We start from the raw sequence: 15775 nt of genomic DNA, 5'->3' as shown, positions 1-15775 counted from the left end.
TTATTCTTTTACTAAAGTATCACCGATTATGAGTTTATTGTTACTTTTCTAAGATGTTTGTACATGATTAAAAAAATATGGTAATATATTTGGATGTGAATGCACATAAGCCAGTTAAAAATTGAGCTTGAATACACATGGGTTGATGCTAATTTGCGTACGTTTATCTTTAAAAAAGTACATATATATATGGGCTGGCATGTAACATAAGATCTTGCTATGTAACACAAGAATATACGAATATGATGTGTGTAAGGGATGGGCATTCAGGAGACCAAACGTTGGATTCAAATTTGATTTTTAGGTTTATGAGTTTCGACCCATCCCCTTTCTATTATTCGAGGAGACCATTTTAAAAACAACCTTTAGTTCATGTGTTTATAACCAATTTGCCATTACTTACTTGGCATCACCACATTTCACCTTAGACCCTTTTCAAAAAACACCTTTGTTGCCTAGAGTATTTACTTTTTATGCCATTACATATATTATATGCTTTATATAATTACTATATGATAGTTTCGTATAGCCAAATATGGGAATAAAAGTTAATGGTTTGGCAATCACTAGATAGTTTAAATATGGAAGATGGCTGTGACATACAATCCACATTCCATATTAACAATTTAACAATCATATATAAAGTTCGATTTTGAAAAAACCTATACGTATAACTCACTGTTTTACTTTTCATGTTATATAATCTAGATACATATATAGTTGTATCTAGATAAAAAAATATATGTCATAAAAACTACTTGAAGTAATGAGTATTCATAGTTTAGATTTCAATATTTTACTTTGCACCTATACAATGAATATGTAAAGTTCATATATTTGTGTTGCTCAAATTATACTTTACATGGTGGGAGAAATGATGTGAATTTTACTTTACAAAATTATATCTATATATTCAAAATTATATTTTTTTAAATATTAAGATATAAAGGTGAATGTTTTAGTTTTCATTTACAATTCGTAAATCTTCATATTTTGCTCTGATACTAACAACATGTTAAAGATGAAAAATTTATACTCGGTTGTATTTAAAATTTATACTCGGTTGTATTTAAAAGTTAAAATTATACTAGGTTACCTTTTTGTATTTTTTGGTTTTTTGGGGTGTAGTAAAAATTAAACGGACATGATTATAGAATATAATGCTCATATTATATTTCTTGAAAACAGATGTTACATTTTTTAAGTCTAGGTTCATAAACGGAAAGTGGCAAGAGTTTGCCTTGACTGCTGTAATTGAAATTAATGCAAAAACATATCAAAATCAATGTCTTCTGATTGATCTTAATAAATCAATTCAGTTAGTATTAAAGTGAATTTATTGACTAATAATGGAGTATGCCTAATCTTCTTTTGCTCTGTAATTATAGAGTTCTATTTAAAGAAAATCATATTTTCTTCCCATTTTTCCAAATGATAAGATCGCAGAAATTGTGCCGCATTTGAAATTATTTCCATCATTTATATTTAATACCCGTAATTTGTGTTTTTTCACCTTATTGATGTAGTCAATTTTAAAAGAAATTCGAAGATTGATATGAATATTCAATTTAATAGCAGATTTAATAGCTACTTGCGCCCTGCATATAAATTTGAAGCATTGTAAGGAGCACTTTTATTATTTAACATCATTCTCATGTGTGATTAACACAATTGTCATTTCTTATGTGTCATATAATTTATATAATATATATATGACTAAGTTATATAATTTAAGTAAATAAACAGGAAATCGACCTTATAATTTAAATAAATAGGAGATTTGGTGATGTTTTTAATATCAAATCTAATAATGTTTTGTTTCTATATTTACTTTATTTTTTGCTAATTTTATGTTTAATCATAATTAATGATATTCCAAAAACTAGGGAATCAACTTTATAATTTAAATAAATAGGAGATCTGGAGTCATCTTTTAATATCAAATCCAATAATGTTTTATTTCTATATTTACTTGATTTGTTTTGTTAATTTTATGTTTTATCATAATTATTCTATTGAAAAAATTAGAATTTAAGTAAATAAATTGAGAATCTACCTTATAATTTAAATAAATAGGAGATTTAGTGATATCTTTTAATATCAAATCCAATAATGTTTTGTTTCTATATTTACTTGATTTTTCTTTGCTAATTTTACGTTTAATCGTAATTAATGCTATTGAAAAAATTAGAAAACTAATGTAATATTGATCAATACGCATTTTGATTTAAGTTAATATATGAAAGTTATTACTAATATATTGAAATTCATGAGACCAATTTAACATTTTAAACGAAATTGTAGGGATTTTTTGCCATTATTCTTGCCATGTAATATATTTGATTGATACAATTATCATGACATAAATCCTGTTAATTATTACAATATATCATACTAAACTTTTTTCTACTGTATCACAATCTACAAACTTAAAACACACAAAGACAATGAATGCTATTGATGCTTTTAGAAAGAAGTATACAATTTCGTTTAGTGAGTTTGGTAAGCTGATACATTTTTCTTATTTTCTTTATAGGATTGCAAACAAAGAATTCTGAAAACATTTTTTATTTATTTTTTATAATTTGTTCTTTTCATATTTTATTAATCTATTGTATATGTTTCGTTTTATTTTATATTCATAATTTATATTATGAAATCAAATTGCATGTGTTTTGTTTTATCTTAAATTCATAACTAATTATATATAAATTTTTCTTTTACTTTTATAGATTTACTTCCACAAAAATATTCTGATGTTACATCTAATCAATTACACAAGTTTTTAAAAAATCAAAGTTCACCTTATATAAACATGCATAATTTCGTCCAATCTTTGTTATATAATATGTAATATTTGTTATTATGATTTTTAGTTTTCTAATATCTTTAGAGTAAAAGTTATAATTTTTATTAGACCATTCGCTCCGCGCATGGCGCGGGTATCACCTAGTTCAGATATTATAAAAGTTGGATTCAAATTCGATTTAGTCGGGTTCAGTTTGAATTTAGTAACATCTTTAAACCCTAGTTGAACCTATATAATTTTAAATTTTGGATCTTAATCGAGCTCATAATTCATTAATTTGTATTTACCAAAAATCTAATAAAATGCAATGAAATAAACATCGAAACCAGAAATTTAAAATAAAAATGAGAAATGATTTTATGGCAGTTCTCTTTGGTATTTTGACAACTTTTTTTTTAAATATATTTTAGACATTTTTGGATATTAAATATAAAATAATTAATCTATTTATTTACATAATTTTGAATTGGATTTTTTTGGTAATTGAAATATTTCGATTCAAGTTCAGTTCGGAGGATTCGATTTTTCAGATACCAAAACTTTAAACTCGTTCAAATATTTAATAAGCTTTGATTCAAATTCGATATTAATTTTGAGATCGGATTCTATTTGGTTTTTCGGATATAGGTATTTTGCCCTGTTTGTGTGTGTGAATGTGAGCAGGGGCGGATACACATGGGAGCTAGAGGGGTCAGCTGACCCCTATAAATTTTAATAATCTGCAATAACTTATGAGAGTTTGTAATGCTTGACCCCACGTAAAGTTTCTCATTGACCCTTGTAAAATCTAAGCACCCGTAATTCCAGTTTTTTTTTCAAAAACACGATTACTTGAACATTTAAACGTAACCCAAATCTACACGAATAACTCAGGCCATTTTATATGGGCTTAGCTAAAGTTAAAAATCGTGTACATGTTAAAAAGTTAAAATATCTACTAAAACTGGTTTTCTTGCTAAATGTTTATTTATCGGATTACTAAAGTTATGTGTATTTATCTTTATTTTCTATTGTTTAGGATATATAGTTTTCAAAAATGTCTTTCAAATATGTTAAAAGAATTTCTCGTCAAAAATATATTAAAAGAATTTTTAATTGATGTTATCTTTAGTTTGTTAAGTAAAAACATTTAAACTAAAATAAACATACTAAATAAACATTGAGTGTGAAAATAACATATATAAAAATTGCTACAAAAATATCTATGTGTAATTTTTCTTAAAGTAAATTAAAATATTTGAGTATAAATGTTTTAAATTTTGTTTCATTAATCAAAAATATTTTATAAGATTTTCAAATATATATATAGTAACAAGTGTTTAAAATCTAATGGTACATTTTTATATTTAGTATATTGTATAGTTTTTTAATAATATATTGATGACCCCGGTATAAAAAATTTCTGGCTCCGCCACTGAATGTGAGTAAATCTTATTATGGTAATTAAAGTTCTTTGGTATAGAAGTTAGTTTCGCAATCTTATTCAGATTAATGTGGGCTTCAGCAGGAGGCAGAACTAATATGAGTTTAAATTTTGTTTTGACTAGTATTCAAAAACTCATATTTGTTCCACCACCTGTCAATACACACTTAAGCTTAAAATAAGATAGTTGGTACATTATCTTTGGCACCTTCTTCTTTAATTTCGAGTTGTTTTATACCCAATAGTAGGCTGGGCGTTTGAATTGCGAAAAATCTTCCAATTTTTCCTTTGTTATATAACTAGCTGTTTGCATAATTCGGATTATGATAATCTAGGTATCAATTAATCTGAATGTTTTCGTGTAGTTACTGTTATAGTATGTATAGTGATAGTGACTATGTAGTAGATATAATAAGACGGCATAGTTTATTAGTTTTAAAATTTTATATTTTTATAGATAAAAGCCAATATTAAATGATGGTACACAATGTAGATTTGTTGGCTGTGATATACCTGGCCAGGATAAGAGCTACCCGACTTGAGCCTAGAATAAAATAAGATAACGACAAAGGTGAAAGACTGACCTTCATTTACAAGTTGTCGAGATTCTCCCTTCTCACGTTCTTCTACTTCGTTGACTTCATTTTGTTGACCGTTAGCTTGGGTAGGACGTACCCAGATTTTTATATCCCTATAGGCCTTTATCCTCTATTTTAAATACTAGTCACGTAAAATATACTATATGTTTTATCATATTAAAATCTTGTTTCATGCAACTTGGTGTATCTTAGAAGACCCAACAATGCAGAGAAGAAATGTCTAACGTGCAGATTTAAATACATTCATATAAATCAAGAAGAGAGAGTTTCAAAACTGTTTTAACGAAAAAATTCAGACTGTTCGAACAAAAAAAATTCAACAAGTGTTATAGATTTCAAAATAATTAGGAGATATGTAAGGAGAAGATACATATCCCTAAAGGAGATTGTGAACCGTGCAAGAAATATATACGCATACGTACGTTGGGATATGACGCGACGAGTTATTTTCAGTAACATTGATTGATTTTTAATACAAGGTGAAGAGTTGTGGGCACTTAATATAGGGAAAACTTATGATGATGATCGCATTTTATTGGTGTTAGACTACATCGAATCTGCAGGTTTTGTTCATATGATGACATCAAATGCAAAGATGAGTTCATTGTCTTTCCAAACAGAGAATATGAATCTATGCTCGTGTGTCACCTCAAATATTATGGTCCATACAAAACTTCAAAATAATTACAATTCAGTATACATTTGCGTCTATAATGTTGATTTTGTTCTTCTATTCCTGCTTAGTATCGAATCTACCGCATATGTTCTCTATTGACCATATTTTTATCACCATATCATGTGTAAAGGTTAGAGTCATCGTCTATTTACATTTGCTGTTTTAGGATCTCCGGCCCTAGAAAGAAACATGGATCACAAAATCCAAGAATTAATTTCAAGGAACTAAAACTAAACCAAATTAATTGTCGTTGTATAGTTAGTTAAATTTCATATCAAAATAAATATCATTTTTAGAATTCTAATACAACATTTATCAATAATATTCTCTAATTTTTTTGGAGAAATTCTCATAAATAGTAATTTTTAGTTTATTTTCACAAAAATAGTCTTTCAAGAGAAAAAATGATCAAAAAAAAAATTATTCAATGGTAAATATGTACTTATAACCTTTGTGTTAACTAATTTAAGATTTAGAGTTGAGAGTTAAAGAGTGGGTTTGGGGATGAGGTTTCACATTTCAAAAAATAAAAAATAAATATTAAAAATTTTAAAACAAAAATGAATACGTTTGGTCATTTTATTTTTTTTAGGGCTATTTTGTGACAAATTTTTTTTCTTTTTTTTAATACAATTTTATGACAAAAACTTAAAAAGTGCTATTTGAAAGAATTGTCATTTATTTTTTTTATTGTTTAAAATATAGTTAATAATCAAGTAATAGTAGTCTAGTATCGAGTTTTTGGAATTTGGTGTATACTCAAATTGGTTACGAATTCGATTTTTCTGAAAACTATAAGTTATTGTTATCTGGTCAATCTCGTTTGTGTTTCGGTCGAAGTGGTTAACATGGTGAATTGTAACAGATGAACGGTTAATTTCCTGACATTAACTGAAAGGACTTTTGAACTAGTCCATTTTATAGCGTTTTTTTGGAGTGGATCGAATCAACCGATAAGTTTTGTCAATATATATAGGTATATAAATGTAATGATGTTTATATTTTAAAAATATATAAAATTAAATATTTGCTTAATCTATATGTATAAATCTAAAACGTCAATTAAAATGAAACGAAAAGAATAAAAATTAACAACTAATAAATAACATAAACTCCACACTTAGGTTCACTAGAATGTTCCGGTACTATCAATTGTTTGTGTTTACGGTTTCTTTACTGTTCCATTCATTTTTTTCAACTTATAACTCAATTAAAGATAATGAGCCATAAGGATCAATTCATGATGGCTGCGACCAAAAAATGCTTTTCAAAATGTAAAACGAACAAGTTTCTGTGAGAATATAGACTTTCACATCGAAATTTTAATTAGGAAATGAACAATATACAAAATTAGCGATAGTTTACTTATCATTAATTTGTTTTAAGTTGAAATCTCATAACAAATCTGAATTTAGTATATGATATTATAGTTTAAACATACCCTGCCAAACTAAACTAAAATCAATCATACATATAAAAAAAAGTCCAATCAATCTTAAACTAACCTGTTCATGGTCCGGTAATCTGACCAACCGAACCTCGATTTTGGATATTTTTGAGATTGATAGTTATAAAAACCATTATTTTGAAAGTGGATGTGAAACTATAAACTTTCACGTTGAGAATTTAATTGAGGCATAAATAATATACATGTAAAAGATTAAAACCATCTATTTATCTTTTTTTTTTTTTGAACAATCATCTATTATCATTCATTGATTTTAGGTTGAAAATCCATAAAACAAAGTGGAATTTAACGGTTTCAAAAAGAAACTCTCAAAATGAATGTCAGAAACGCAACGCTATTTGGGGACTCGAGGCTATCTTCTTTGTAACCGTCCCACCTAACTTATAGAAGCAAGGCTTCTTAAAGCGTAGCCCATTAAAGTTACCCAAAACTGCCAAAGCCCACGAAGGATACTCAAACACAGCCTTAAAATAATTTTATGGTATTCCGGGTAACTGACACGTTCTAGGAGTTTAAAAAGGTAAGTAGAAGAAAGAAAATGAAAAAAGCCAAAAAGAAACAACAAGAGGAGCGCATCGAAAGATGACAGCGACATCACAAGAAAGATAAACGTGGGGACCAGAAGAATGGACGTGTGCGCAGAATATTCACCCCATTTGAATTTTATTTTCGAATCCGCCACTCCATCTCAAACTCCGCCTATCACGATACCTCAACGCACCTCTCATATAAGCGGACTAACGTATCACCGAGGCTTACTCCGCTTATATTTGATAAGTAGGTAAGATAATGGAAGACCTTTCTCTGCAGAATAAGAAGGAAGAAAGCGAGGTCAAGTCTCTCTCTCTCTCTCTCTCTTTTTCATTTTATTTATTCTCTCCATTTTCATCTCTTTCAAACCCCTTGAGAAATTTCTCGATTACGTTCCGATCTTTCAGAGCTCTCGGATCCGTACGTAATCGTGTACCTTTCTGTGTGTTATCGTCTCTCGTTTTGACGTCAGATTCGAGATTCAGAGGTTCAGATAATGTCGTTGTTGAGCAGAGAGCTGGTGTTTATCATACTTCAGTTTCTCGATGAAGAGAAATTCAAAGAGTCTGTGCACAGGTTCGTCATCTATTCGTATATTATATAGTATATGAGATTGTTTTTTTTATTTATAACAGAGTATTTGAGATTGTTGCTTTGATTTATATTTACTCTGTGAAAGATTGTTGCTGAAGATTGATTAGTATATAAAACTGCAGTTTCGTGATAAAATTATTTGTTATTGTAATAAAAGATTATATTTTAATAATCGTAAAAATAATAAAGCGGAAAAAAATATATAATTAATTTTGAATTTTGGGATTTTTTTTTTGAATTTTGGGATTTGAATCCAGACAAAACGGTACTTGTGTCTGGTTTTGATGTTTGGTAAGGAAAAGGGGCTTTCCTGATTGGGTAAGTGTTCTTTGTTATTTTGTTGTAGGCTGGAGAAAGAGTCTGGATTCTTCTTCAATACGAAATATTTCGACGAGAAAGTGCTGGCTGGAGAGTGGGATGAAGTGGAGAAGTACTTGTCTGGGTTCACCAAGCTTGATGATAACAGATACTCCATGAAGATTTTCTTTGAGATTAGGAAGCAGAAGTATCTCGAGGCTCTTGATAAGTAATAATATATTTAATAATATATATACTAAAAAAAAACAAAAGCCTATGCTTGTCGGTTTTACTCTTGTTTGGTGGTTTCAGAGTGTGTGGTAGATATCATCTTTTTTTTTTTTGTTTTTTGTGCAGGCAAGATAAGGCCAAAGCAGTTGAGATATTGGAGCAGGACTTGAGAGTCTTCTCCACTTTCAACGAGGAGCTCTACAAAGAGATTACTCAACTTTTGACTTTGCACAACTTCAGGTACGAGATATGGTTATCTACTTAAAATGAGAGACTTGATTAGTGTCAGTCCATGTTGAGTTTTAAGCTCTGTAGACTTTCCTGGTTTCGACATGTGTTCAATTTCAAGATCATTTTTTTCCCAATTAAAATCAATATGAATGTGAAAGAAGGTGTGATACTCCATCCAGTTACACTCTCATTTTTGAGGATTGAGTTTGGCATCATTGATAATATTCAGGATTTGATTCTCTATCAAATGCAGGGAAAATGAGCAGCTTTCCAAATATGGAGACACTAAAACTGCTCGGGCCATAATGTTAGGCGAACTAAAGAAACTAATCGAAGCAAATCCTCTTTTCCGTGACAAATTGACGCTCCCTACGTTGAGATCTTCGAGACTGCGGACTCTGATTAATCAAAGGTGTGTTCTCCTCACGTTTATAGTATATGTTACTGGCTAGGTGTCTGCAATGACTATCTTGATGGGGGATTTTATTTGTGTACATGTTCTCCTTGCAGCCTTAACTGGCAGCACCAGTTGTGCAAGAATCCTAGGCCAAACCCAGATATTAAAACTCTATTCATAGACCACACATGCGCAGTTCCCAATGGTCCTATGGCACCTTCACCAGTCAATCAGCAGCCAGTTACACCTTTGACAAAGCCAACATCTTGTTCGTGGCTTGGAGCTCATGATGTAAGAAACAAACCTCAAATGTTTGACTACTTTATTATTCATGTTTTTTTTTAATCTTAGAAATCTTAAATATTTGAGGAAACTCTGTTTTAAATGTTAGCCCTTTCCTCCTGGTGCTGCTAATGCTGGCCCTTTAGCTAGTTGGATGGTTCCTGCCTCTGGTGCTTCTACTGTCCAAGCTGCCGTTGTCACTCCTGCCTCTATTCCTCTTACTCAGAATCAAGGTTAGTTTCTGAAAGATCTCCCACGTTTTCAGCACCTACCTCTTCTATTTCCTTCCAAGACTAATTACTTTTCTTCCAAAAAAAAGTGTCAGTCTTGAAGCGACCACCAGCAACTCCAGGTGTAGTAGATTATCAGAATCCCGATCATGAACTAATGAAGCGTCTCCGCCTTGCCCCATCTGTAGAGGAGGTAACACCAAATTATTTTTTTTATTCTTTTTATGGAAAGTTGTTTGTATGATGATTCTTGCATTTTTCTAAAAAAGTTGTAACCATTATTCATTTTTCCAGGTGACATATCCTGCACCTAGGCAGCATGCTCTATTGTCGCTGGAACACTTGCCGCTAAAGACGGCTCTAGCGTTGCACCAAGGGTCCGCTGTGACAAGCATGGAGTTTCACCCTATGAAAAATACGTTACTTCTTGGTATGGTGGTTTGAAACTTCTAAACCCCCATTCATGTTAATTGTTCTTTGGCTTTCTGATGACCATTTGAGTTCCCACCAGTCGGATCTTCCACCGGAGAAATCACATTATGGGAACTAGCTGGTCGAGAGAAGCTGGTTTCAAGGCCATTCAGAATATGGGATATGGCTAATTGCTCACCTCCCCTTCAGGTTTGTCGTTACTATTAATTTTTGTAGTTTATGTGTTTGATCTAGAAGTTCCTGATTTCAAACTATATGGCTGTGAGATCTGAGAAGTGATTGGAGACAAAACGTATCAGCAAACTATTTGTTGTGCAAGAATTTTATAATTTAAATCATTTTTGGGACAGGCTTTTATAGCTAATGAAACACCAATGTCTGTCACCCGCGTTGCATGGAGTCCAGATGGAAACTTCATTGGTAAGTTCCGTTTCTCATGCATTGTGGGATTTTTTTTAATTGGTATCTTGTCTCTCAAGTCTCGTTTTGTGCAGGGGTTGCATATACGAAACATCTTATTCACTTGTATGCTTTCTCTGGACCTAACGAGCTTAGCCAGCATGCTGAGGTAAGCAATACGTTTTGATCCGTACAATAAGCAATGCGATGTAACAAATATCCCATAAAACTTAGGTCACGTTTTTTTCTTCTTTTTCCTCACAGGTTGATGCCCATGTGGGTGCTGTGAACGACTTGGGTTTCGCTAATCCAAACAGACAGCTGCGTGTAGTTACTTGCGGAGATGATAAGCTAATCAAGGTGAGAAAATGAATCACAGGGTGTCCTTGTTTAGACGTCTTTACTGCAGATGTCTAAACTTGGTTGATGTGGGAACAGGTATGGGACATTTCAGGTACGAAGCATTTTACCTTTGAAGGTCACGAAGCTCCTGTCTATTCCATTTGCCCTCATCAAAAAGAGAACGCTCAGGTGTGGTTTTATATCATCTATGATACTGTTTCCCCCATCTGTTTCAAGAACACTAGGGAATAGATGGGATAAAAGGAATAATAACTATTAAAAATTTAATGGGTTCCACTTATTTCAATACTTTTTAACGTGGAAGATTTTTCAAAGAAATGTTGTTTTTTTTTCTTGGAATGATATGTAATGGAATTAAGCCTTCATGAAGATTTTATTCCATAAAAGTGAATTCCACCGTAGAAGTAGATGACATATATCATACAGTAGATTCAGCCTATGCTATTCTGCTCTTTTCCAAAAATAATATCGCCTTCTTATTTGGATTTCAGTTCATATTTTCAACGGCCATAGATGGCAAAATAAAGGGCTGGATTTTTTATGATAATGTGAGTTCAAGATTTGAGTATGATGCTCCCGGTAAATGGTGTACTACAATGCTTTATAGCGCTGATGGGACCAGGTACGATCCGAAGAAAATTCATTAAAAAGAAAAAAATTCCATCTTCATTTCATTCTTACCTAGTTTCTAAAATGTTGAAGTTCTATGTACTTCCTTCTTCAGGTTGTTCTCTTGTGGAGCGAGTAAAGATGGACAGACTTTCCTAGTTGAGTGGAACCAAAGCGAAAGAGAAATTAAAAGGAACTATCTTGGGTTTCAGAAGATGTTGGTTGGTATGGTTCATTTTGATACCTCAAAGAACCACTTCCTGGCTGTTGGTGAAGATAGGCAAATCAAGTTCTGGGATATGGACAACAGCAATGTTCTTACTAGCACTGATGCTGAGGGTGGACTTGCGGTTAGTCCCACAAAATTCTTTTTTCCCTTACCACCCACCTGGCTTGTTGCTTAGGTGTTTTTGTCTTTTCAGATTGGGATGCTAACTTTGTTTCAACTTCATCAGGCTCTTCCTCGTTTGAGGTTTAACAGGGAAGGAAACCTTCTAGCTGTTTCTACGGCAGACAACGGATTTAAGATCCTAGCAAACCAAGCTGGTTTCCGATCTCTGTCAGCCGTGGAAACTTCAGCTTTAGAAAATATGAGGACTCCAGCCGATTCTTCTTTACTTACAGCTGTAATGTTTCCTTTCCTAGCTTTGTGGTTATATATTTCCTTTATTTACATCCAGTGTGGTACCAAGCTGCCTCGTTTACACATTTTTGATATTCTGTTAGGTTCCTGTTACTCCTGTTCCTCCTCCTGTTGCTCCTGTCAGCTGTAAAGTTGAACCTGTCAGCTGTAAAGTTGAACCTGTCATCTGTAAAGTTGAACGAGGCTCTCCTGTTAGACTCTCACCAATGCTGGTAAATTATACACTAGATGCCAATTTTTATTAAACATTAGTATTTTACTGTTCTGGATTTTCGTATTCCATTTGTGAAAACCATAGCTATAGCTGTCTGTTTTCTTTGTGTTTAAGAATAATTGCTATTATTGTTTTTTGTTGTGGCAAAACCCTCAAGAATGGAGTTGATCCCCCAAAGCCAAGAATCGATGAGTTTGAAGACAAACCAGAACCTTGGCAAGTAGCTGAAATCTTGGACCCTGCCCAGTGCCGCCAGGCCACTTTACCTGATATCACTGATATTTCCACAAAGGTATATATGCTCAATTCACTTCACCAGAAATTTGTTTTTTGTTTTTTTTCTCATACTAAGGCTTTATGTTTTCTCCTATTGCATGGCTTATATCAGGTCGTTCGTCTGCTGTATACGAATTCCGGCGATGGAATCTTGGTGCTAGGTTTTAACGGTATTCAGAGGCTCTATAAGTGGGTTCGCAACGAGCAAAACCCTAGTGGAAAGGTAATAGTAAATTAGGGTTTAGAGAGAACTCAATGCATTTATGTGTGTGCTGCTTTATTATTTTTAACTACCGTTTTATCATGCATGCAGGCAACTGCCGCTGCTGCTCCTCAGCATTGGCAACCAAACAGTGGTCTTCTCATGACCAACCATGTCTCTGGTGTAAACCGTGAAGAGGCCAACCTATGCATCGCTCTCTCTAAGAACGACTCATACGTCATGTCTGCTGCTGGAGGAAAAGTTTCCTTGTTCAACATGATGACTTTTAAGGTATATATATATATATATATATATATATATATATATTTTTTTTTTTTTTTTGAAACAGTAAGGTATATATATATATATATCTAAAGTGTACACATGCGCTTAAAAAGAGTACTGAAGCCACAATCTCTAGCTGGAAATGTCCGCACTCTATTATACTAGAAAACTCCTGTGGTGGTTCTGATATTTAAAGAAACCTGTTGACCTTATAGGTGATGGCAACATTCATGCCAACTCCACCGGCATCAACATTTTTGGCGTTCCATCCTCAGGACAACAACGTCATTGCCATTGGAGTGGAGGACTCCACGATTCACATCTACAATGTCCGAGTGGAAGAGGTAAGTAGTCGATAGTGGTGGCACTATGAAGAGGAAAAACTTGTCAACCATGTCTTTAGGATGTGGCTGCTTATAGCTTCACATTTGAATTCTTCCCCTGCTAGAATGTTGCCTTAAAACTATATGAAGGAGCTCGCTCCACTTTGCATTTGTGTGTTTCATCAGCTCAAAACAAAGCTAAGGGGTCACCAGAAACGCATCACTGGCCTAGCATTTTCCCCACACCTCAGTATGTTGGTTTCATCTGGTGCTGATGCGCAGGTCTGTTATGCTGCGTTCGTCTTGTTGTTGTCCTGTAGTTCGGTTATCTGATTTGGGAAGATGCTAACTCTGTCTTGTCTTAGATATGCTTTTGGAGCATTGTCACATGGGAGAAGAGAAAATCAGTTGCAATACAAATGCCAGCAGGAAACGCCGCGAGTGGAGACACGCGTGTTCAGTTTCATGTGGATCAGATCCGTGTCCTCGCAGTCCACGAGACACAGCTAGCGATATTGATGCTTACAGGATGGAATGTATCCGACAGGTATGTATGTTAGATCATCTCTCTAAATCCATAAACGCCAAAAATGGAAATGCAAGATTAATTATTTGCTTTGAATTTTGTAGAGACTTATGTTTTTAATTTGTTTCCATGTCTCAGTGGATTCCTCAACACTCGTTGTCTTCTCCTATATCTTCAGCAGTGTATTCATGTGACAGCCAGTTGATCTACACCACTTTCCGTGATGGTAACATTGGGGTGTTCGACGCAGACACACTTAGATTAAGATGCCGTATCTCTCCATCCGCCTACTTGCCTCAAGGGTAAGTCTTTTATTCAACATTTAATAACCTTTTTAAACTTCAATCAGTGTAAGATACCTTCTTTAATTTTTATTTTATTCCACTTGAAATGACTTCTGAGACATATGACATATTGGTTCTCTTCTCTTTTACTTCTTACAGGAACCAAGGTTTGTCCCCTTTAGTTGTGGCAGCTCACCCGCAAGAGCCAAACCAGTTTGCGGTTGGTTTGAATGACGGGTCAGTTAAGGTGATCGAAACCGACTGAGGCTGAAGGCGAGTGGGGGATGGTTCCACCCTCTGAAGCAATCGACACTTCACCATCCACCTCAAGCAACTAAACTCCAGAACAGTTACAAAGACGAACAAAAGTTTTGTGACTTATATCCATGTTATGAATCTCAATTCTCTCCATATTGGTTGTTTTGTTAGTGTTGTTGATTTTTATTTAGGTTTAGGCGGTGCTTTTAGATTTTCTAAAATATAGCCTAAGTTTTAAGATTGTTAAGATACCTCAATTGGTAAGATACAAAGTTTCTATAACTATTTACAGAGCTCAAGACTAGTACTATTTAGTGAAGTGAATCTGAAAGATACTGAAACTACACTACCATCAATAACGACATGAACAATCAGCGGCCAGGTCTCGGGATAACAATCTTTTCACTACGTCTTATTAAGAGTATCATTATCGCTGGTATTTAGGGGTTTCTTATGTTAATTATGCATTAAAAATAAATCAAAAATACTAATAAACACAAGAGGCGTCACTTATTTCGGCAAAGGAAGAGACGGTATTTTCGGACACGTGTTGGCAAAATGAGAGGAGAGAAGGGGAGCGTGTGTTCGGTTTGCTTTGGTTCCGTTCTCTTTCTCTCGACGATGGCTACCTCTCTAGTTTGATCTAAGATTCAGATTTGATTCTGATAAAGGTGTGTTTTGATTCTGTTTTACTCTATCAATCGAGATTCTCGAGTTTTGGTCCGAGCTTTCAATTTTGTAGTTACTGTTTCATCTGATTCAAAGTGGTGTTTTGTTTTATGTTTTGTCGATCTGACTTTTCTTTGTTTCAGGGTTTGTTAATCTGGTCGAAAACTATGAATAAATTTTGTTTCTTTATGATACTTGTCTGCTTAAACGCAGTCTTTTCTAGTGGTAAGAAAAAAAAACTTGAATCTTTGTTCTTTCTTACCATCACTGATAACATATCTGATTTTCAATTGATTTGATTTGATTTTCTGGGGTGGTCGTGAAGGTTACCAGACGCTCTTGAACACTGATATGGAAAGACAACTTGATCATATGCCCAGGTTCTTTGAAACCGCTGTTGCTTATAAGCAGAAGATTGGTTTCAACCGCTTTTGATGTAAGAACGTTTCCTTGTTTTTCTGTTTCATACAAACTTAAACTCAGAAGAAGCTTATAATGTTTTTGATCAAACAGGAGGCGAGAGA

The 15775-nt window shown here is 33.1% G+C and overlaps 1 protein-coding gene across 1 annotated transcript; it reads left to right on the top strand.

Annotated features, from left to right (window-relative positions):
• Window positions 1-7821: 7821 nt before the first annotated feature.
• LOC108848960 (topless-related protein 3-like) lies at window positions 7822-14867 on the top strand. Its single transcript, XM_057009122.1, is given in 26 exon segments — window positions 7822-8082; window positions 8447-8626; window positions 8755-8868; window positions 9113-9271; window positions 9370-9547; window positions 9648-9771; window positions 9858-9961; window positions 10063-10198; window positions 10280-10389; window positions 10551-10620; window positions 10695-10768; window positions 10864-10959; window positions 11038-11130; window positions 11454-11584; window positions 11687-11921; window positions 12027-12197; window positions 12298-12426; window positions 12586-12720; window positions 12817-12927; window positions 13018-13197; window positions 13407-13535; window positions 13701-13796; window positions 13880-14027; window positions 14030-14061; window positions 14179-14342; window positions 14484-14867. Coding segments are annotated over 26 exon segments (3285 nt in total). The 5' UTR covers window positions 7822-8002; the 3' UTR covers window positions 14590-14867.
• Window positions 14868-15775: the final 908 nt, after the last annotated feature.

Source organism: Raphanus sativus, chromosome 4 (genome assembly GCF_000801105.2).
Source record: "Raphanus sativus cultivar WK10039 chromosome 4, ASM80110v3, whole genome shotgun sequence".
NCBI classification, from domain to species: domain Eukaryota; kingdom Viridiplantae; phylum Streptophyta; class Magnoliopsida; order Brassicales; family Brassicaceae; genus Raphanus; species Raphanus sativus.
The sequence above is the reverse complement of the archived record's forward strand: the minus strand, read 5'-3'. Positions and strand labels throughout refer to the sequence as shown.